This window comes from Opisthocomus hoazin, chromosome 5, assembly GCF_030867145.1.
Source record: "Opisthocomus hoazin isolate bOpiHoa1 chromosome 5, bOpiHoa1.hap1, whole genome shotgun sequence".
NCBI classification, from domain to species: domain Eukaryota; kingdom Metazoa; phylum Chordata; class Aves; order Opisthocomiformes; family Opisthocomidae; genus Opisthocomus; species Opisthocomus hoazin.
In genome coordinates this window covers 43,220,016-43,244,608 of record NC_134418.1, presented here as the reverse complement: position 1 = coordinate 43,244,608, position 24,593 = coordinate 43,220,016, and the positions used below count along the sequence as shown (strand labels likewise).

Sequence of the window (24,593 nt, the reverse complement as noted above, 5' to 3'; positions counted from 1 at the left end):
CTAGAACTGTTTGTGATGTGTATGAAAGTATCCAAAGAGTAGAGTGTATCAAAACAGCTATTCTGCAAGCATTGGAAAAGGAGCAAACTTTGTGTTCTTTACAAAGGTGTTTAATATTTCTGCACAAAAAGTTACTTGCTGTGAACACAGCTCTCTGGAGCTTGGAAGCCTGCTTACCTCCAGGCAAGAAATAGTATTTGAGTTTGCAGGCTTTTGTTAGTGAAACTGAAATAGTATTTGAGTTTACATTTGTACCAAATCAGTTTTGAACACAAATTACTGTATTAGTCACTGATTTGACATTCTTTATTGTGTAGCTGAAAAACAGAGCTGAAACCAGCAGATTTTACAAGCGTCATGAGAATTAATGTTATTTCAATTAGGAAGTGCTTTTGATGATTTTTAACAAACTGGGTTTAGATTAATTGGATCAATTTGGATGAATGTTAATGCATTAATGAGTTAATTAGTGCTTTCTCTTTTTGCCTTTTGATACAGGAATCAGGAACTTAAAGACTTGGGAGAACTTGCTCCTCACTGGGACAACATGCGCAAAAGTGTTATTGCTCACTGTGATCAGATGTTGAGCATGTACCAGGATACTCTTGCAGAGCTTGGGAAGCATACAGGTGTGAATCTATGATGCTATGCAAGTAGCCCCTCCTCTTCTGGAGCAGTTAAGAATTAATTAGATTGATTGTTATTAAATACTGGCTTACTCAACAGAAATAAACCACATAAAAATGGAATATTTGCAATTGTTGTATTTCTGAGATACTCACAGATACCCTATTTCCTCATCTAGTTTTTTTTTTCATGTAGTCTAGCAGTTTTTCACAGTTAACATGGTATGTGGTTACACAGCAGCAATAAAAAAAAAATTGGAGAAATGGATGTGTGTGTTTTAATTGCACATTCCTTTCAATGTGCTGCTGTGCTTGTATTGAATACCATCTGCCAACTGAAACTAGCCTTAGAGGTAGTTTTGTCAGTTTTTCTTGAAACCTGACTTACATTACACTGTAACAGTCTACAGGAGAACAGCAACATCTAGCTATGCTTTGCATATCCTTAGTGCAGTGGTTGTCATTGCCCACGTTGTGCCAGAAAAGCGCATAATTAATATGGGATGGGCAGTCTGTCCTCAGTCCAGAAAGAGCAGTATGTGTTGTCTGTTTGTTCATATAGAGACAGTGGTCTTATATTCTAACGAGCACTGGGTGCTTGTTCAGTTAATATCTGCTGGAGTCCTGTGGTCAGGGACTGTAACGTATCGTAGCGTCTGTGTGCCAGTTGAATAAGACAGCATCAGTGACAAATGTGCAGAAAAGGCAGCTAGCTGGTCTCTTCCTCCTGTAGTCATTCTTACTCATAAAAACAAAACACTGCAGAACAAATTATTTCTTCTTTTGAATTTCAATTGTTCACAAATCATTCAAGGAACTTATGATAATTCTTTCCTGTTTTGTGACGCTACTGGATTTATTTCCTGAAGAACACTGTGTTTTGAGCAAACAAAGATTTCTGTCTGTTTATAGCAAGCCTTTCTGCCTCTTCCTGCCAGTGTGTGCACCTTCCCCCCTCCTGCCCCAGGTTTTGAGGTGTTCTGGAAGGAAACGGGCACAGTTGTTCTGTATTATTGCAAAGGCCTTGTTGTCTCTGCTGCTTTCTTGCTGATGTCAGATTTCTAACACCAGTCGTCACGATCGCCATCTCAAATACGTGTTTTCGATGACCATGCTGCAGTTATTGCTTGCATATGCTGTTTTGCTCTATATTCTGAACATTCCCATTGTGGCCTTACTCGCACAGTTGTGTGTGTGTAGGCATAGCAGTGCATGCCAACACTCAGGTACATACCTATATCTCATTTCTTCAGCAACACTTTTTTCCCCCCCTTACTAACATGGTGCCGGTAAGATACATGTTTATACTTGGAAAACCCCTGATTTTACAACCTGTGTGAAAAGTTGCTTTAATATTCAAAAACTTGCTTTATGATCAGTGGGAGATGTGCACATTCTAAAGCCAAATAATAGCACAGTCCTCCTAATGAAGACGGTATGTACTTTTAACCCTGCACTATCGTATTTTCATTCTTATTGAATCACAAATTAAATTACATGATAAATCCTCCAAGTAGCGAACATCCCTTTAAACTTGTTCCACAGAGATCTAACATTTTTTAATGATAAATATAAGGGGGGGGGGGGAGGTGCTGTGTATATGTATGTACAGCTAGGCTAAAACCTTAAATCTGTGTTTTGATCCTGTAGGCAGTGTAGGATTTGGCTGTCCAAAAGTAAAACAAAATCTAGAACAGATTCTTATGTGCTTCTGCTACCCATTACTTGCCTTTAACCAGATTTTTTTTTTTTCCTAGAGCATGTGCAACAGGTAATTGCAGTTCTCTGTGAAGCAGAGATTAACCTCCCTTGCTACAGCTTTCAGAAGTTTGTCCTTACTGATTTTTTTTCCACAAAGGAATACGATGGATGTGGATAACATTCATTGCATCTTTTAACATGTCCCTGTTCCTTTTCCATTCCCATTTGAGACGGTTCTTCTCTATAAACAGTACACATTGTAACTTTAAAAAACAAGATTATAGTGTTTGATAAGAAAGCAAGACAGGCATAGACTTGACTTGATGCTGTAGATGTGCAAAAAATAATGTTGAGAGAACATTGTAGAGACTGGAAATTGTAAGCAGTCACAAGGCAGAAAATGCTAAGATTAGAGATATGAGTATAACTTGAATTCAGATGTTTCAGGTCAACATATTTCAACACAGTCTTTACTTTCCCATTGTCAGAGATTCATGCCAAGAAAGATTTTGCTTTACAGTTCAGCCTGTGTAGGCCTTTTACTTTACCTTGGTTAGCACATTGCCCGAGTTTGGGTTGAGGTGATTCTCTCCATTTTGAAACAACTTAAAAATTACAGTGCTCTGAAGTACCTGTGCATCTGCACTGGAGATCCGGATCTGCTTGGAAACAGGCACCCATCCATGGAAACAAGGATACGTAGCTTGGCAAAAATACAGATAAATAGTCCAAGTAGCCAGGGAGCAAGTCAGGAAAGCTAAAGCTCTGAGAGAATTAAATCTGGCCAGGGATGTCAAAGGGAACAAGGAAGCCTTCTATAGGTATGTCAGTGATAGAAGGCAGACTAGGGAAAATGTGGGCCCTCTCCGGAAGGAAGCTGGAGATATGGTTACCCGGGATGTGAAGAAAGCTGAGGTGCTTAACAACTTTTTTGCCTCAGTCTTCAACAACAAGTTGCAGAAGGCAAAGGCCGGGACTGGGAGAATGAAGAACTGCCCACTGTAGGAGAAGACCAGGTTCGAGACTGCCTAAGGAACCTGAAGGTGCACAAGTCCATGGGGCCTGATGAGATGCACCCGCGGGTCCTGAGGGAACTGGCAGACGAAGTTGCCAGATCACTCTCCATCATATATGAGAGTTTGTGGTGGTCTGGGGAGGTCCCCATTGACTGGAGAAGGGGCAACATCACCCCCATTTTTAAAAAGGGAAAAAAGGAAAACCCAGGCAACTACAGGCCAGTCAGCCTCACCTCTGTGCCTGACAAGATGATGGAGCAGATCCTCCTTGAAACCATGCTAAGGCACGTGGATAACAAGGAGGTTACTGGGGACAGCCAACATGGCTTCACCAAGGGCAAATCGTGCCTGACCAACTTGGTATCCTTCTATGATGGGGTTACAGCGTTGGTGGACAAAGGGCAGGCAACTGACATCGTCTTCCTGGACTTGTGCAAGGCATTCAATACTGTCACGCATGATGCCCTTGTCTCTAAATTGGAAGGACATGGATTTGACAGATGGACCACTCGTTGGATAAGGAACTGGCTCGATGGACGCAGTGAAAGAGTTGCAGTCAATGGCTCGATGTCCAGGTGGAGACCAGTGGAGGGAAGGGATGCCATTCAGAGGGAACTTTACAGGCTGGAGAGCTGGGCCTGCGTGAACCGCATGAAGTTCAACAAGGCCAAGTGCAAGGTCCTGCGTCTGGGTTGGGGCAACCCGCACTATCAATACAGGCTGGGGGATGAGGGGATATAGAGGAGCTCTGCTGAGAATTACTTGGAATGAAAAGCTTGACATGAGCCAGCAATGTGCACTTGCAGCCCAGAAAGCCAACCGTGTCCTAGGCTGCATCAATAGAAGCGTGGCCAGCAGGTCGAGGAAGGTGATTCTGCCCTTCTGCTCTGGTGAGGCCCCACCTGGAGTCCTGCGTCCAGCTCTGGAGCCCCCAACTTAAGAAGGACAAGGATGTGTTGGAGCAGGTCCAGAGGAGGGCCATGAAGGTGATCAGAGGGCTGGAGCACCTCTCCTATGAGGACAGGCTAAGAGAGTTTGGGCTGTTCAGCCTGGAGAAGAGTAGGCTCTAGGGAGACCATATAGCAGCCTTCCAGTAAACTTAAGGGGAGCCTATAGGAAAGATGGGGAAAATATTTTCAGCAGGGCTTATTGCAGTAGGACAGGGAGCATTGGCTTTAAACTAAGGGAGGGTAGACTTAGACTAGATATAAGGAAGACATTTTTTACCATGAGGGTGGTGAAATACGGGAACAGGTTTCCCAGAGAAGTAGTGGAGGCCCCATCCCTGCAAAAATTCAAGGCCAGGTTGGTTTGGGCTCTGTCTAGTTGAAGATGTCCCTGCTTGCTGCAGGGGGGTTTGGCTAGATGACCTCTAAAGGTCCCTTCCTTCCAACCCAAAGCATTCTGTGATTCTATGATTTATTTTTTTTTCCCTTCCCTGATTTTTTTTCCCCTATTTCAGTCATCAGACTGAATATTCTGTTATTCATTCAACCCTAGAAGTAGATGAAAAGACAATTGAGATTAAGCAATTGAATGTTTTTCTGGAGAACTGGACACCATCGCTGCCTCTGTCACAGAGTTTCTGTGTAACACTAGGCAAGTTGGACTTCAGAAGCGGTTAGTATGTGGTGGTGTTTTTTGGCTCAGTGAGAACTGTGCTTCCAAAATGGAATGTGATCTTCCATTATAATACGTATTCTGCAGCATGAGATCTGCCATATCTCATACTGATGCCTTGTTTCGTAAGTGCTTTGACCTTAAGTTATTCTTTGCCATTAGAATGGATAAAATTATAACCTTTTACTCAGCCAGTAAAATTTATTCTGTAAGTATCGGTAAAACCCTTAGAAACTGTAGTGATGAATACAGTAGCCAGGTTTGAGGAAATGAATGATCCTGTCTTTGTGGGAGGCTTGAGCAATATATTTCAATCCAGATACTGAATTAAAAGTTGGAAACAAAATATTGAATCACTGCTTCTAAAGTGAGCTGCAAAGACCCTAAACATTTAATGAGCTGGAAAAAGCTATTATGTGATATATCGTCAAAGTGTGTTTCACAGTTCTTCAGGTGGATGTCAGATGAAGGTTGCATCTATATTCTGGTATTTCCTAACTTTGAAGAGTTTAATCTTACAACAATAATAACAATTATTTTAGTAGAGGGAATGTAGTTTTCTTGGCCCTTAAATACTTGGCAATGCTGCGTGGGTTCTACTCCAGCTCAGGATAGAAGTATACTCTAGGAAGAGCAGGCTTTACTTCTATTCTCACTTCCACTCTTCTTTTGCCTGTCTCTTTTAATCTGCTGTCATCTTATCCTATTTTTAGCCTGCCGGTGTTTCCTTGTCTCTGATCCAGTTATCATTCCTTAATCTTTGATCTTGGTCTCAGTTGAATTCTCATACATAATCTGTCCCCTTTCTGTTTTCTTTCCTAATGATTTACAGTCTCCTTACCTGCACTATTACCATTTATTTTCAGATACAATTTGAGTTCCCTTCACTTCTCCCATAATTTTGCCTTTCTGCACTTTCCTGATGCAGATTTCCCACTGCCATTCCTCATCATCAATGACTCTGAGTTTCAGCTTGCATCACCAGGGTTCCTATCCAATCTGAATCTTTGACTCCTGTCAGTTGGTTTTTTTGCTACCTTTGCTCTTCATATTTGATAAATCATTCTTTTAAGTTACTAAGCTTAGGTAGCAGCCTAAGCAGGGTTGGCTGGTCTGGAGCATCACTGGTACCCTCTGGCCATGTGATCTGCATTGGGAGGCTCGATGCTTAGTCCTGTAGGAATCTGTGGCAGGTTCAACCTCTAGCAAATCTTGATTGATTGATTGATTTAAAAAGAATTTCAAATATTTCCTTTATCTTGTGGGTTGTTTTTTTTTATTCACTGGAATATAAGATTGAACCTTTCCAAAGATCTTTTTGTTTGTTTTTTAAATCCTACCTGAAAAAAAGGTCTAAGTAAATGTTGGGCTACGTGAGTGAGAAAATAGGACCACCTCTCTTTCCTAATTGTTTTGGTTTGGCCTGGATAAATGCCAGGTGCCCACCAAAACTGCTCTATCACCCCCAATCCTCAGCTGCACAGGGGAGAGGAAATATGATGAAAGGCTCGAGGGTCAAGACAAGGACAGGGAGAGATCACTCACCAATTACCATCACTGACAAAACAGACTGAACCTGGGGAGAAAAGGGAGTTTAATTCATCACCAATCAAATCAGAGTAGGATAGTGAGAAATAAGACCAGACCTTTAAACACCTTCCCCCCACCCTTCCCTTCTTCCCAGGCTCAACTTCACTCCCATTTCTGTCCCTCCTCCCCGTGAGTGGCGCAGGAGGATGGGGAATTGGGGTTGCAGTCAGTTCATTACACGCTGTCTCTGCTGCTCCTTGTCCCTCAAGGGGAGGATTCCTCACACTCTTCCCCTGCTCCAGCGTGAGGTCCCTCTCATGGGAGACAGTTCTCCACAAACTTCTCCAATGTGAGTCCTGCCCACAGGCTGCAGCTCTTCACGAACTGCCCCAGCGTGGGTCCTTCCCACGGGGTGCAGTCCTTCAGGCACAGGCTGCTGCAGCGTGGGTCCCCCACAGGGTCACAAGTCCTGCCAGCAAACCTGCTCCAGCATGGGCTCCTCTCTCCACGGGTCCACAGGTCCTGCCAGGAGCCTGCTCCAGTGCGAGCTCCCCACGGGGTAACAACCTCCTTCAGGCACCCACCTGCGCTGGCGTGGAGTCCATTTCATGGGCTACAAGTGGATATCTGCTCCACCATGGGCCTCCATGGACCGCAGGGGGTCAACCTGCCTCACCATGGTCATCGTCACGAGCTGCAAGGGAAGACTCTCTGCTCCAGTGTCTCAAGCACCTCCTCCCCTCTCCTTCTTCACTGACCTTGGTGTCTGCAGAGGTGTTTCTCTCACATCGTCTCCCTCCTCTCTCTTCACTGCCATTTCACTGCTGTTTTTTTCTTCCCCTTCTTAAACATGTTATCCCAGAGGCACTACCACCGTCACCGATTGGCTTGGCCTTGGCCAGTGGCAGGTCCGTCTTAGAGCTGGCTGGCACTAGCTTTATCAGACATGGGGAAAGCTTCTATCAGAAGCCACCCCTATAGCCCCCTGGCTACCGAAACCTTGCCACACAAACCCGTAACACCAATCTACACCCTTTTATTTTGTATATATGATGTATGAAATATCCCCAGGTAAATTACATTTTCATACAGTCAGACTTTAATTACATTCCTTTGTACCACCATGGAGTTACTCATAATCTCATACTTTTGAAGTATACCACCAGATTTATTTTTTTTTTTCCAGAGCATTGTGCTTCTTGTGATTCTGGCTTTTTAGAAAGAAAATAAATTTATAGCTTTTCTTAAGCTAGTTTATGTTTCTTTATTTGAACTTTCTAGGAATAATGCATAGCCTAGTCAATGTAATACCTTGGTTTGAAGAAAAAAATGTTGCTTAGTGAAAATGTAGTACCATCATAGCTCTGTACCCCTGTGTTTTTAGCACAGAATAAACCTAATGCACATTAACTGTGATGCTATTTCCAGCAGACTGCAGACCAATTGCAGTCAGCAGGAAAAAATGTCTATCACCTAGAATAAAAAATTAGATTGTTTTGTGAATTAAAAGCTGTTTTGTTGCTTCCAGTATGGATACATGCTGAGACTCGGTTAGTGAACCATTCTTCTCCTAATATGCAATTACACATTAAAAGTAAATTAAAGAGGATTCCTAACATACAAGTGTTGTCCCCGCATTATAAAGACAACAGAGCATCTGCTGGGTGCTTGAGATAATGATTCTTTAAACTTATGTTTTTCAGGTTCTTCCTTCAAATCAAGCTGTAGCAAAGGAGAAAAAACATTAGAATTCATCCCAATAAATCTTCATCTGCAAAGAATGCACGTGCATAGTCCTCGATTGAAAGGTAGAGTATATTCTGCAGAGAGATTCTGTAAGTAGGACAGAGTATGCTTTGAAGTATGATTAAACTTGCAAGTGAGAGGTATAGTTTCCATTTTAGCCCTGGTTAAGATGTAAGTGTCTTAATTTATGTGTCCAGTTTCAAGGATGAACCTTAGGTGGACATGCTTTCAGATGAAACCTTAAAACCTCAATAGAACTGAAAGGTATGCCATTTAGAGATTTGAATCTTGGTCATTTTGAATTTTTCGCTTAATGGTAGGATACTGGCAACAATCTTGTTAAACTTCGTAGGTGGGACGTAAAGATGCTACAGATGAAAAGCATGGAAAGTATTAAATTGATCTTTTTTTTTTGGTAAATTTATGTGCAGTTTGGACTTACATGGATTTGGTAGAACACTAAGGAGAAAAGAATATCAGCAGAAATACAGTGACTTGTAAAGAAAATTCTGGAATTCATTTCATGTTGCATATGGTTTGCCAATCAGTGAAATTTGTACGGTATTAGCTTGTTTGTAAGATTTGTGCGGTGTGGCTTAATAGAGAAGGTTTCGTGTATGACTAGGCTGTTGCTTGGATTTTTTTTTTTTTGGTTTGGTGGTTGTTTTGTTTTCTTAATATAATCAAAATCAAGCTTTCAAGTTAATTATTTAAATATCTTTCCTGCTGTACAGGCTTCAAATTTTTAATTTTTCACTTTGTTTAATGAGCTCTAGAAACCTTCTGTGTAGTAATTTCTGGCCTTTTTTTTGTGTACATACCTAGAACCTGTCTGTCTTCCGAAAGGGTTTGATTTCTTTCTCTCAGGCCTATCCATCTGCTTCTAAAACCCAACCTTTTGGTTTTGGATGTTGTTTGGAGTATTTCTAGAGCAACTGAGTGTGTGCTGTCCGTAGAGTACCACACTGAAGTAAATCATGAGATCGAAGAAGTGACCAGCTTGCACATCCTTCACATTCCTCTACAAATTCTGAAACCTGCACCCAGACATACTGCCCCTGAGATTAAGCAGAAGTCCTGAGTCTGTGCTGAAACTTAGGAATCAGGTCCAAAATTAGAGCTATGCAAGGGATTTCTTTGCCTCATCTGCTGAAGCCACAAGTTTTGGATACTGACTAAAGATCCTGAAAAACTAAGGAGTGGTTAATTAAATTTCTTTTAAGTTCTTTTTTTAAAAATAAATTCCATGGGTGTTGGGCTCATTTTGTTTCTATGACGCTTCAAACGAATAAGTAAATGCAGAATATATGTTTACTGAAATGTATTGGTAACCTACGTGTGGTTAAAAATATTCTGTTGTAGCAGTGCAAAAGTAATACTGTCCTGATTCATACTGACACACTGCAGAATGTTCAGTAAGATGCATGTCCTTCAGGGGCATTGGTGTAGTTTTTCATTGTGATCCATGATGTCAATGTAGTGTAAAAGCTAGTCTTACCTGTCTTGTTTCTAAGGTGGGTTTTTTCCCCCACTGTCCCACCACAGATCGTGGTAGAGCACAATACATTTCCTATCAAGAGATTGCCAGGATGAACTTGCCTGCCTAGGTGATGCGAGCTGCGTGGCTGTATTAAGCACAGTCTTACTTCTAGACTTAATATATCCTGTTTCCTAGGAAGTGTTAATGACCCCCGGTGCCGCTTGTGCCTAAATCATCTTATTCAGTGCTACCCTGTCCCATGTAAGCATTTGCTTAGTGTTAAGTGAAAATGTCTTACTGGTTGTGCTGAAAATACTTCTAATATCTTCTGGAAAGGGAGATAATTTTCTGTAATGTCTTCTGTGATTCTGTTTAATACACAATTCCGTTGCTGCTGCTTGTATAGTTTTAGCAGCATCCTTTACAGACAAAAGAATGTATTGTTACATATACATGAGCAAATCATAGAACAGTGAACAATTTGTTGATAAATTAAGATCTATTAAGTTTGCTGCTTTGTAGAAATGTGGAAGTTACACTCTGGAAGGGTTTTGCCTTATAAATACACTGCATCTAAGCAGATTGTAAAATAGTAAGTACAAACAGTAATTATCGGAGAATTCTACTGTGTATTGCTGATGTTCATCCACTTCTGAGTTGGAACATGGGGATTGCTCGTTGTCTGTTAGATACTGTACTGGTTCAATATTTAGTTATTTCTTTTACTAAAGAATGGCGCCTTCAAACATTTTAACAGGATGGGGGTTTATAGTGATAGAATGTAACAGCACAAACTTCAGTTTAGCTAATGTTTTTAAGTTTGTTAATTAACTCAAAAGCATTTTTAGATTTGTAATGGCTACAGGTGGCTAGAACCTTAATTTTATGTCTTTTCAAGAAAACCTCTCTGGGAACAGGGCGTTGTATGTTTATTTGCCAAATAAAATAGTGGAAGGAAATATGCTACTTTCTTAATCACCCACAGTTTTTACACTACTTGAATTTTGGTTTTGTTTTTAATGAATTTTCTCCTTTCTCCTCCAAAAGCACTTTACTTGTGGCATATGGTTAATCCATAATTGAAGAGGGTATAGAAAGAGATAAATGTTAGAATCATCTTCTAAATTTATAACTTTGTTTAAATGATAAAACTCTCGCTTTTTTCTCCAGCTAATGTTCACTCCACTGACACGAGAATTAGATAACACTGTTCTTGTTACATTGAAGTTTAGAGAGTGCAGAATCTTAGTAAAGAGGAGAATTTGTGTTAAAATCGGAGAATTTCTGCTGACACATTTTTTTTGGAAGACTGACAATCGTAGTTATGGGAAACTATTTTTCTGAGTTCATAATGGGATCCTCAGTATCTTTAGGATATTTTGGTGGCACTGTAGTATAAATGTAACTAAAAGTAATTGAAGATTGTTACTATATTTGCCTTTGGATAAATGATTTCTGTATCTGTTATATAGTCAGTGTCCCATCTGTTTCGTTTACTGAAAGAAGTTTCATTATACGAACCCTCGGGCTGTCTCTTGTGTCAGATGTATACACCTTGAACAGTTTGTATTGGTTGTTAATCATTGTGGAGTAGGCAGCACTTTGACATCAGGCTGATCTTTCTCACCTTGTGCTTTGCTTGGCATATATCAAAGGGTACCTGGAATATAACCAGGAGACTGAGAGAAAGAAGAAAGAAGAAGAAGAAGGGAGGGGAAAAAAAAAAAAAAAAAGGAAGCATGTAAACATTCACAGAGGTGGTGATTAAAAAGCTCAAGGCCATAAAGCTGTCATTAACCCTTGCACTCTCAGATATCTTAATTTTCAGAATGCAAGATAGATTTTAATCCCATCTATCATTTGTATGCACGTGAATATATGCTTTTTTGTTCTTTGTGTTCAATAACAAGTTTACTTTTTACTGAACTTTGATTCTGGTTGTTCTTGGGTACTGACATGGAATAGAAAATACCTCCGTGTTTAAACTTCCAGTAGTAACAGCTTTGAGAAAAATGCTATTTCATTACTGGATAACTGTATCTCTATCCATTTGATAAACCCCACATTTTGATCTGTTCCTTCTAATACAGAAGTTAAATTTATAAATTGTCATAGCTTTGCTTTTCTCCGTGTTTATGCATGAAGCGTGCTAGTTTTCAATAAATTCGATGGACTGAAGAGATTTCATTTTCCTTCTGGCCAGTGTGAGACACTGACTGCCTCCTGTGAAGGCAAGCAGGTTGCTTCAAATTCGAGATTGAGCTATGCTTGACATCAAAATCCCTCAACTCTTTAAATTGGGCTGATAAAGCTCAGGTTTATGGAACTTCTACTATGTTACTGTCATTGTCACAATGTTGCAAAAACTCGGCATTTTATTTGGGAAGGAGTGATGAGCAGGTAGTTCATATTTCTGCATGGTGAAGGAATTGTATTTTAGCAAGTGTGTAACTGGTGTTAGTGGTTTGCTTTTACAAGTAGGAGATGAGTGTATCTTTGAGTCAGAATAGTTAGTAGGAAATGATGATTGATTTAAAGCTCAGTTTCCTTGCGCTCTAATTGTGCACATTTTCTTTCTTCAAATTCTGAAGTAAGTATTTGAGGAAAGGTTGAGGGTTTTTTTAACATCTATTAATTAATAATTTTGGGGAGCACACTGACATTCCTCCTGATTCTTGCAGCACTTCCCAGTGTATTGTGCTCTGGAAAGTGGGAGTGAGACTGCCCTATACCCATCACCAGGGTGGTAGCCATTTCTCACACTCTCTCATGTTTGCTTGCATGGGGTAGGTACTCAGTTGCTCTGGGTGCATTTGTGTCTCAAACAGCTGCTCCTTGACCACGCTGAGAAGAGGCCACAGGCTGAATGAAAGCTTCCTTCTTAGTAAATAGCTATAAGCAGGGTCACTATTTATTTTTAAATCAGAGTTGGGAAAAGCACCAAGATTTAGTCTTTTAAATGTTTTCCTGTAGTCTCATGAGTTATCTGTAAACGTATTCAGAAGCCATTATTCAGTTAACCTGATGGGTTCATTTCTTACTTTAGTTCCAAGCCACCATTTTTTTAAGCAATGGAACTACTTTTTGTCAAGCACCAATGGAGCTCTAATAGCCCATGATTATGTATTATGGATAAATCTCTATGAAGACCTGAAAGAATAGGCTATTTAAGAATCGTGAAGCTCACCTGAGGCTAATGAAATTATGTCACATCTTCTTTTAAGTGGAAATTGAAGAGTCACTAATTCATTAGTGTTCAAATCAATTTGAATGAATGTGCTTTGAGATTCAGCTCAGGAGGTAAAACATAGTTCATTAGCTGTGAACCATTTGTACAGTGTTCTTGCTTCTAGGGATATTTATCATCAGAATGCAAGAAAAGTTCTATTTTAGGAGAGGATTAGATGTTAATTTACATTTTGATGAATAAAGTAATTCACATGAAAAAAAATCCTCCAATGTTTCCTGTAGGAATACATTTTAAGAATGAGGCATTCTGACCTGTATTTATACACCTCCAGTGAGCTTGGGCACAAACCAGGTACTGCTTGGTGCAAATGTAAATTTAAACTTTAAAGGAGTAATTACTGTTGTTTGAGATGCAATTAAATCTTTGTCTCTGCACTGACAATCAATCACAGGCACAAAACGAGGGGCTGTTTTTAATAAGATGTTCCGTCTCCAGTTTTGGAAGCATATATCCGTAGAAAAAGTTCATCTCGTATGTCACAAGACACCAGGTACATACAGAGAGTAACAACTGGTTCTTCTCTCAGCAACAATTTCAATAGTGTATAGTTTATTTCTCATTCTAGTAGCTTTTCAGCTGAAAACTGACTTGCTCCGTGTTTATAAGCATGTATAAAAATAAGTGTATGTCATAGAACAGGGCTTTTCAATTTAGTATTAAAACAGGTAATTACATCTGAAAGGGGAAGCTACACAAATTCAAACTAGAAGTAGAGGTTTTTACTACTGAGATTGATAGATTAATCATTGGAGCAACTTCTCTGGGAATGCAATGAAATCATTGTCACTTGAAGTCTTTAAATCAAGATTAACTGTCTTTTTTTTTTTTTTTTTAAATGCCTCCACTCAACCAGAAGCTTGATGCAAGAATCATTAGCTGTAATTTTGTAGCCTGTATTATTCAGACAGTCAGACTATTCCATCATAATGGTCTCTTTTGACTCTAAAATGCATGAATCTGTGCATCTCAACATGATTACAAGTTAAATAATGGAAGGGGTAATAAAGTGAAATACACAAAGGGCCAATTTACTTGGCAGCTTTGTAAACTGCAGAGCTCGAATATTGTTCTACACTGTGGCATATAATTTAGATCTAGCAATAAATCAGATAAACTTTCTAACATGTGCAGGTGGCTGTATGGAAGGATTGATTAGCTCTTGAGCCTCCTTGAGACACAGATTCTTGTTTATTCCTTGGAAATAATATAGACTTGTCCATATGTCTTGTAGAGTAGATATCATAGTGTTGCCATAGCTTGGACACAGGCACGTGAAAACCTCTGTGCTTGTCTGTTCCCGTTCCAGATGCTCTATATGATGTCATCACCGTGGGAGCCCCGGCAGCACATTTCCAAGGATTTAAGAATGGTGGTCTCCGAAAACTGCTGAGTAAATTTGAGGCAGAAAGACGAAAGTAAGTGTTTTTGTAAGTAGCTAGGAAAACATCGTTAATGTTGCATTAAAATGTTACGAGCACACCAAGTAGCATAACAGTTTACCGTGCTGAATTCATGGAAGACTAAAATCTAGTACGACTGGACAAAGATTAATAAAATATTTCCTTCATCTTCCCTGCTATCCTGGACTGCAAAACTGAAGCAGAGTTTACTTTTAATGTCAAGACTTATTTTGACCACAAACTCAAAATTGTGAAATTTTCCTGTATTTTAGGAAGCTTGAGGAATATCAGTGCTTGAAAACATGCTGTTCAGAGTGAGAAATCTCTTTGGTAATTCTTGTGCTAAGTGGAAAGTAGCTACAGATGGTTTTTCAAAAAAGAAACAGTAGCTTAAGGTAGCATCTTCATTTCTAACAGCCCTGGGCATATGCGAACAAAAAATATTTCTAGCATACCTGTGAAGTAAATAAGAAAATATTCTTTTTCTTGTTCTTCAGAAAGCCAAAATGAAATAAAGCAAAGATAAAGGCTTTAACTGGGGTTTTAGTTTATTGCTGTACTCAAATGCTTTGTTAACCACTGGAAGTGTACAGAAGTGTTAGTTGCATATTTTGCTAACTAAGAATTGGACATGTTTGTGTTTGTTGCTATGGCTGTTAAGAAACTCTGAGCAGCCACAGCTGCCACTGTAGCTCATAGCTGAGACTACGTGACACTTGGACTAATTGTGCCAACTCCATGCAATCAGTAGCACAGCATTTGAAAGGGAATGCAGGAAGTACTGTGTATGCTGATCTAAATCATCCTGACTCTTCATAGAAAATGAATTTCATTGTATTCAATGCTCAAAAAAGTTTCATAGGTACAATATCATAAAGAATAAAAGGAGCAATTATAAAAACCTACTATTGACTGCCAGGTTGACTAGACATTGGCATAAATGCTAACACCAAGAGAAAACTAGCAGAGAACTTTTGCTTTGAAAACTGTATTATTATTTTTTCTGTTTGCACTGCATGACATAGAAACCCTGTTAAATCTTCTAAAATCTTTCATTTCACTGTCCACCTCTGGTGAGAAATCTTGCCAGTGAAACACGGATATCACTGATCACATGAGACCCGTGAATGGACTTTGTGTTAGAAGTAGGTACCTATTCTGTTGTCAGCAGACTGCTATAGGCAGCCTTATCCCCATGACACGGAGGCCTACGAAGTATCTGCTTCTTCATGAAGAAAATGTCTAAAGACATTTCTTAAAGTATCTGCTACTTAACTATCTGATTAATATAGTTGCAATAGTATTTAGTGGGGTTTTTATTATGTTTCATAAGAACAAATTAAAGACATAAGTGGTGTGAAGAGCTTTTCTGTTCCAGCCATCACAGTGTTCAGCGTTCAGAAAATGAATCGTTTCTCATTTGCACGGTCCTGCAGCAGCATATCCATGTTGTCAGAATGTGATTTCCCAAAATGAAGGATAGCGGATAGCTGTGAGGCAAACTTGAAATTATTATCTGTGATTTCTGTTCATTGGAAAGAAAAAAGGGAAAATGCCTTCTAGGTAAGAGACCTAGTATTTCTTGAGTTCTTCCTGGGAGAATACATATTGTAGTATGTCACAGGAATGAATAGACAATGTCCTTGTTTCTTAGTTGCCCGTAACAGGGGAGAGGAGAAGACGGGCTAGACTCCATTCTTTGGATCCTGTGCAATGTTAGATGTCAAAAGGCTAAGATGGCAAAGGATACTCAGTGCAGCACAGCTTCTGCTCATTTTCATTCACCTTTATTTCACTGACTCAACCACGTAGACCTCGGAGTTGATAGAGGATTGTGATCAGGAGCAGTGGGTAGAGCTTTGTGAAGGTTTTATCAAGGCATTTCATGCCTATTTCAAAGTGCCTACTGTTTCAGTTTAGCCTGGATAAATGCCAAGTGCCCACCAAAACCACTCTATCAATCCCACTCCTCAACTGGACAGGGGAGAGGAAATATGATGAAAAGTCAAGGTAAGGACAGGGAGAGAACACTGCTGTCAAGAACAAAATAGATTGAACTTGGGGAGAACAAAAAGTTCGATTTATGACCAATCAAATCAGAGTAGCATAATGAGTAAAAAACCTAAATCTTAAAACACCTTGCCCCGACCCCTCCCTTCTTCCCGGGCTTAACTTTACTCCCTGCGCATCACCTTATATTTGCCCTGCTTCTTAGACTTTTCTGCATCCCTCAGAGCCACCTGTGTTTTGGTGACTTTCAAGGACAGGATACTGGACCTTTACTCTGACAGTGCAGTTTTCTTCGCGTTTCTTTGTCTCCCTAAAAGAACAAAAGTCTGTCTTTGGGATGATATAACTAGGGTAACTATGTTACTCTCTTGTCAGACTGTTCCTATAAGAAGAGCCTGAGTCAGGCTAACAAACTCAAGTTTGAGCACTGAAAACAGGGGACTGCAGGTCTTAGCAAATCACTAACAGACCTGAAGAAACGGTTGCTTAGTGTACGAATTCCTGTGAAGTAGACAGGTGAAAACCTCCAAATTTCATCTTCCCTTCTGTCTTTGAGGGCAGCTCAGAGAAAACTCAATGTTTGTTTTGTTTTTTTTTCTTCAACTACAAGAATTTGTGTGAGTCGAAAGACAGGAGAAAGCAAGCTCTGAATATGATCTCACTTATGTGAATATTCAAGAGTGGGTCTGCTTTAAATAGATACATGAAAGGACTGTTCTCATTCTTACCACGGAGAAATTTCTTTCACTGTGGCGATGACAGCTTTATTTTGTATGCACCTGTTTCTTTAACTGCGTGAGGATGCTTTGAGCACACATGGCATTTCCAGGGGCAGCTTTTACAATTTAAATTTTCTGTTTTACAATGGGCGCAGCTTTTCTGAAGATTTGGTTGAAGGAAGAAGTGACACCTTGGTGTATCAGCAGAATGTAAAATGAACAAAAAAAATGCAGATTTAGCAGCCATTTCCTCTAGGCTAACTGAGCTGGAGACCTAAAGGAAGACTGGAGAAGAGGTTATTTCTCAAGCCAATCCTGGTAGCTTTCAAGACATTGTTGGTGCGCATGACAGAATGCCTTGTGTGCCTTTGACCTTCAGGCTGATTATTAAAACAGTTTATTGAAATATTCAACAGAGTCAGCATATCACAAAGTATTCCTGACTCAAACCTATGCTTGTGGAATTAACAGACAGAGGAACTGTTAACTGGTAGCAAGGTTACATCCCGCTTTGCAAGAGCGAAATTGCATTTGCAATTGCTGAACCAAAACAAGAGTGAAACATACATTTCACGAAAGTTTATCAAACAGAAGAATGTGAAAAATGTGTATCTGAAGATAGGTCTGGCATATTTTCTGTTACATGGAATATACATTTTTGTGCAGGCAAAAAAGGGGAAGATATTGTATAATTATTTTTTTGTTAAAAATGCAGTATTTTTGCAATTCTTCTTATTTGTTACTACCAAGCAAGTAATATTAAAAGACAAAAAAAAAGGTAAATTTCTAAAAATGCGATCTCAAATAAGAGGGAGAAAAGGTTTTCTCTGAAGCGAAAAACAAGACTTAGAGGTATGTGATCTGAAGCCAGGTCCATTGCTTCATAACCCATTCACAGCCTGTACTGTTCTTTATCTGCAACAAAGAGACAGATGAAAGGCTTTACCACTACGGACATCAGGCATGTCTATAAGGCATAACTCTAGTATGTCTGTCCCTTTAGTAGCTAGTAATGAACTTCATAAGACTGGTAAGAACAAGGGATTTTTTTTTTTAAATCTTGTTTAGGCATGGTAGTGTTGAAATTCAAACAATTGAAGTGTGGTGATTAAGATATGCTAACTCATTGCAGAGTATTAATTATCTCTGTATGATACACATTTATTTTAATTTTTTTTGCATGATGCTGTATTGGTTTGTTCTTTTATTTTTTTCTTTCCTTATTCCTAGCTGAAAGAGAAAGCCAGTCACTTGTTCAGTCTTCTGTTGGCCTGCTCATGTAGATTATTTCTCCTTCCAGCAAATTGAAGGGCTTGTCTTCTCATCAGTCTAGATGGAACAGCAAATTATTGTTGTTAGAGCTCAGTTGTGCAGGAACATTTAAGGCAGACCTTCTGTAAGTTATACCCATATAATGCCTCACTGCTTAAAATGTTCATAACTCACTTTCAGGGTACACCAAGGACTTATTTTCTTATTCAAAAGCTAATTTGATGATCTGTGCTTTAGCCAAAACACATAGACTTATGATTAAAATTTTTTAGTGCCCCATTACTAACCATCAAGAAAAATAGGTGTCCCACAAGCTGCATTAGGTGCTATGATTCACTATGATTTTGCACACTATTGCTAGCAAGTTCTTTAGAAATTATCCTGCTTTAATTTAGCACAGGCTTAAACCTGGAATAGTCCTGAAAAGGATTTTATGTTTATGTTGTTTTATTTTTTTAAAGACATAGTAGTTTAATTTGCCTTTGAGTTGTCTAAAAAGATTTTTTCATTTGATGAGGCCTAGATTTTTTGTCAAGGGGTGAGGTGTGCTCTTTCACTAGCATACTTGTCACCAGATATTTTATTAATGCGGAAATCTTCAGGATTCCTGTTACCTAAGTTTTATAACCTTCAGCTTAAGTCCATTCTCTGAGGAACCTGAAACGGTACCCTTTCACTGAACATCCCAGAGATGTTGAAATAATAATAGTTTTTGTTTGATCTAATTATAACTTTTATTCTCAAAGGGAAACCACAGCCTGTCGTGCGTAGCACTTTTCACAGAGATGTTATTGTTTGCTCACTTTCCCCGTTTTTTGTGCACACGCGTGTGTGTGTACGTGTGTATCTACATGTGTATGAGAGAGATTAGACTTCATGGAGATGAACATTTTTTCATGGACCATAAAATCAATGTATTAAGGTTACTGGAAATTTTGCTGAGAAACTGCCGAAGTTTGTGCTAGTCATTTGAGACAGAAAAAGCTTATCACAGTATTTTCCAACTCTAGGCTCTCTGGACTTAATTACCTGTAGCATCTCCTTATGCAGGCATACAAGAAGGGACTGGGGCTGGAAAAAGAAGGGAAGGAGAAATTGGGGGAGCTTTGCATGCAAAGGTTGGACAGGATCATATGTTTTGGAGAGCAAGAAACTGTTCTGTATGCATGGACTCTTGTAGTGGCAGGAGCAGAGTGGATCTATGACTTTGCCATCATTTCTTTTAACACATACTCCAGCAGGCTGCCAGGAAAAGGCTCCACTGAAAGGCACCGTTTAGCCTCAGGCTTGGATTGAGGCACAATGCCTTTTTTTTTTTTTTCCTGACAAGAACAATACTCAGTTACCCTACATAAGATTCTTTCTTACGTTGAAGCCGACTTGCATCTTTCCACCAATGTAAAGATACTCTGACATTAATTTGAAGAACTGTGGAAGGCTTTCCCTGGGCATTCAGCTTCCCTGGACTGAGTCGTCCCAGGAAGATTCACTATGAGATTCACCTATGCCACTCTGGCATCTGTCCCACTTAGGTGTGTAGAAGGCTGATGAAGGGCATCTTCATTTTTCTTTTCGCTGAAACTGATGTCCCATTACCAGTTGAAGGCATTGCTGTAGAGTTATTCCAAGATTCAGTTAGGAATGAAGAGGAAACAGAAGAGCAGCAAGAGAAGCTCTGTGCAAACAGACTTAGCCATTGCTTCAAGATAAGGGTTCAGGAGATTTGGACTTCAAAAGTAAAGATAGATTAGACAGAAATAATAACATAATTTCATTTTCTTCAGTATTCAGAGTCGAAATTTCCAAGTTTTCAAGGGAATCTTAAGGAAATAAAAATAATTAATTCCAACTTCTGAACTCTCTCGGGCCTGTTTTCAAAACCTCAGCATGATCATATGGTTTAGATTTATTTCCTAAGGCAGTGAATTGTCCTGGGTTTTTTATGTAATCAGTTTATTTTTAATCATAATTTCCCTCTTCAGACAGAATACTTCACACATAAATAAGCCACTGAGTTGGTCTCTTTAATGACGTACATAAGCTTGAGGTTATCTGGGAAAAGATATTCTTGCTGTGTATGCCCTAACTGTATTCTTGATGTTAATGTCTGCGGTTTTGACCGTGAAAAACGCGAGATCAAATGTTCTTTGTTGAAAGAGTTTAACCCAGTCCCAGAAGGTGACAATTTAACTCAGCCACCCAAATTACTCGGTTAACAGCAGGAGTGGAGTTACTTGGAGTGTCATTAAAAATTAGACATTTAGCATATTGCTGTATTCATTCTCAGGCTAAACCTTTGTTAATTTAGAGTTAAAATTGCAGATGTAGCCAATGTAATCTTTACTCAAATTACATGACAATGTCATTAAAGCAATTTTAAAACTGAAGTGACCACTGACAGTCATGTGTATGTAGTTAACGATGATGCCAATATATGGAAATGATTGTGTGATTTTTATATCCCTAGTGAGAGCTTTGAAACTTAACCCAGAAGACATTGTTACAGAGTTTTTCAAAAGGTACATGACTAATAATGTATTTTACATATCAAAGGTTCGTTTTCATACCGCTGCTGATTTCCCACACTGGCCCTACCCCTGTGGCCTTTGCCCTAATGCAAATGTTTCTTCTTAGTTGTAATTCCCTTCATCTAGTTTCTGCATTAGGACATCTGTAAAAAGTTTCTCTGTATGTTCTATTGGTAGCTGCTTCTTTATATACCGTGACTATATGCAGCAGCAAGCTCTAAAAATATTTATAAGGAAACTAATTCAGTTAATTGGCAGTAGTAACGTCTTTTCATGAACAGTAAGGCTACAGAAAATTCCAGGCTAGTCTTAGACGCAACAGTGTCAAGACACAACAATTAGAAACTTCAGATACTCCTAAACATCTTGTTTATGAAAAAGAATTACTCAATTTCTTGAGGGGACAGAGGAAGTTGCCCTCAAATTCTGAAAGAAACTGAATATTTGGAGTCATCTCATGCTTTCTGGGGTTCTGGAAATGTTAAAATTAAACAAATAATGAGGACTGAAAGAGCCCTTCATTCTGAAGAAAAAGTCGTTCTCTCTCCACTATTTCCTTTATTTAAAAAGCTATGATTTACTTTATTAGAGTGAGACCTACCCACAGGTTTAGTATCTTTCTTCCCTCTTTCTTTAATTGTAGCATTGTCTGTAGCTTTTCTGCTGCAGTATTCACTGAAGCTTAGAGCTGTGAGAGATCAGTGAAAATGATCTGGGGATTAAAGGCTGAGGGGAACCCCAGAAAGGAGTATGTGCATGGTGAGCTTGATAACAGCATTAGCAAGATTCAGACTGCAAAAAGGCTGTTTGATAAAGGAAGGGAGAAGCATGAAGGGGAATTAGAGAAGATTATTCAGCGCTGTGGAGTATCAAGATTTTTAAGACTATGTCTTCGCTACAATTAACATAGACTATTACTCTTTGTCCCTACCTTGTCTACTGACTCTGACAGTTTAAGAGTTGCAGTGAATGTAGAGATAGATCTGACTTTGGAAGTTCGTTTCACTAACAGTGTTGCCACCTTGAAGGCAGAGCTGTGGCGGTTTCCTCATTTCTCAGAGGGACGGGGATTTTTTTGCCGAATTCATTAGGAGAGACAGTTTATACGATTCCTTTTGTGGAAATATCCAGAAATCTGACCTCTGCACTCAGCAGTTTAGCAACTCATATAGTGGACTGCAAACTGGAGACACGTAGTAATTTTGATGTGGCTAGTAGCATGACTGATCATGACAAAGTTTCGCTGAGTCAGATGCCATTCATCCTGACTGCCTCTAACAAAGAATTGTATCTAGAAACGAAGACATTGGTGAAAGACAGAAAGATTAGGAGGGCGTATTGTGGAATCTGGGACTGTAACTCAGCAAAATGTCTAAGCAAGAGGCTTAATTTTAAGACTGCTTGAATCTATCCCTACTTGCCAAAAGACTTAAGCCTTCTAAGTTTTATGGAAGTGGACTTAATTTGGACTTCTGAAGGTGTGTTGTGTATGTCCTATATTGAGTAAAATTTAATTTCTTATTTGTAGAAAACTAATGAGGAGGAACTAGAAGGGACACTAGGTGACACACAGGGGAAATGGGGGAGTGAAGAGATCTGGAAAAAGACTGAAATGAAAAGCAAAGTTCCAAAGATTACACGAGTGTCAAAATTCAGGTCTTGATATGTGAAATCAAGAAATAAATCAGTGGGGGAAGGATGGAAGAGACTGAAGGATGTATGATGAAAAGACACAAGAGGGAAGAAGGGAGATAGATACAGAACCAAATGGGGAGTAGTACCTACGTTGTTCTGGCATTAGTAATGTTCTAGGAGTTGCTTCATTACGTTTTGTCCTGTGTTAGAGTTATAGGTTAAGCTGCAAAAGATTTTGGTTGGTTTCTCTGAAAGACTGAAGCAAGGCTTTCTAAAGGGAAGGATTACACACAAGAGTTTTAGGTGGGGAGATGTATACTACAGCCAAGAACCAGCAGGTGTGTGCACGCTGTCTGAAATGGTATTTGGGACTAATGGTATAAAAGGGTATTGAGTAATTAGTAAAGTGTTGTGGGGGAAAAGCAGTAACACAAAAGAATTGCAATAGTTTGTGAACAGTTAAATGGAAAGTAGGGAGTTTACAGTATGCATTTCTGTGTTTTTGTAGTAGATAACTCCCACACTCCATTTCTGCATCTTTTCTTGCAAGTTAGACATATGGTTTTTGTTGGAGATAACTCTGGTTATCACCACTTCCTGGACATCACTGATGCTAATCAAAACGTAGTGCGGGCCACTGATCAGTTAAACACTAATGGCTCGTTTTGAAAGACTTAGTGAGGTAGTTAATAATGTGATGGGGAGTTCAGCTGGAAAAATAAGGAGCCTTATGCTCTTTGTGATTATTGGTCAAACCTTCTGTTTCTCCAGAATTACATTTTTTAAAAAAAAAATAAATATCTTTTTTTCTTGTGTTAAGATCAATCACTCATAGGGCTGATTAGGTTGAACAGTACTACTTGGAGTGTTTGGTGGTGGGCAGTCTGTTGTACTCCACTGTTCAAGCAAGGAGTTGTTTTTGCGCTTAAAGGAAGGAGCATGTCAATGGTATCAGCGAAGTTTGGGTATCTGTCATTTTTTGCAAAACTAGTGGTAAGATTTTCAGCACATTAAGCATTGTTAACAACAGCAGAAATTATTTTGACATTATGTGACTCTTTCTCTGTTATTACAGTACTGGATACCAGTGTATTTACTATTCACCTGAAAACACAGCCAAGGCAAAAGAAGTTCTCAGCAACATCAATCATCTACAACCTCTCATATCAAGCCATGCAGACCTGCTGCTTAATTCTGCAAGCCAGCATTCTCCAGACAGCTTGAAGAATTCTTTAAAGATGCTTTCAGAAAAAGTAAGATTCTAATCTTCACTGCAATGGAAAATGGAATAACCATGTCTCTAACTGTTGGGGTTTTTTTCTGCATAAATTGACTTTCATAGCATCAGGAAATGTTAAACAAGCTCTGCTAAAATAGCTTCAAAATGTTGCTATCAGAAAAAGAATATTATTTAGCATTTCCATGTAGAAAATTAATGAAGTCTATAAAGATCGTTTTTATTTTAAAGTAGAATTAATTTGATTTCATGTGTCTTTGTTTTCCTCTAGTGGCCACATACTGCAGTTTATCAAAAATAGTTTATTGTAAATAATTCTGTGGTATGATAAATGGTTATTTTATTTCTTTTTCTGTGATACTTGTGGGAGGTAGTCCAAGCCAGGTTTGTGCGTGAGGTTTAGAATAATAGCATGATCAGAAATGGTGATGCAGTGTGGAAGGAAAGGCTAAGAAGTTGGCACCAGGAGGTCTCAAATTTTAATCCTCTTTCTCCTTTTGCATTCCTCTGTTGCTGTAGGCTCTTCCTCCTCTTAGTTTCTTTAACTATAAATTAAGGAAGATAAAATTTTCCACCTGTCTCACAGAGTGATATTGGAGATTAGCTGAAGTCTGAAGCACTTTTAAGCATATGTTATCCTATAAAAATATTAAGCACTATAGCTGTGACCAGAGGGGTTGAAAAAAAGTTTCCTGTCACTTCACGGGCCATACCTTCTGTAATGTGATCTCAATATGGCTTAATAACACTATCAATAACCATTTCAATATATCTTCAGCTATTGGGAAGTGGCAACCCCTGTGGTCTGTTGAGCACTATTATC

General features: G+C 39.1%; 1 protein-coding gene across 6 annotated transcripts in view; it reads left to right on the top strand.

Moving 5' to 3' along the window:
• Positions 1 to 24,593, top strand: part of INPP4B (inositol polyphosphate-4-phosphatase type II B) — a 346,018-nt gene that overhangs the window by 242,348 nt on the left and 79,077 nt on the right. For all 6 annotated transcript variants that reach the window (XM_075421031.1, XM_075421033.1, XM_075421032.1 and 3 more), the window contains 4 exons: positions 499 to 629; positions 8,197 to 8,301; positions 14,276 to 14,384; positions 23,609 to 23,786. In XM_075421031.1, the coding sequence (XP_075277146.1) occupies positions 499 to 629; positions 8,197 to 8,301; positions 14,276 to 14,384; positions 23,609 to 23,786 (523 nt within the window). The remainder of the gene's footprint in view (positions 1 to 498; positions 630 to 8,196; positions 8,302 to 14,275; positions 14,385 to 23,608; positions 23,787 to 24,593) is intronic.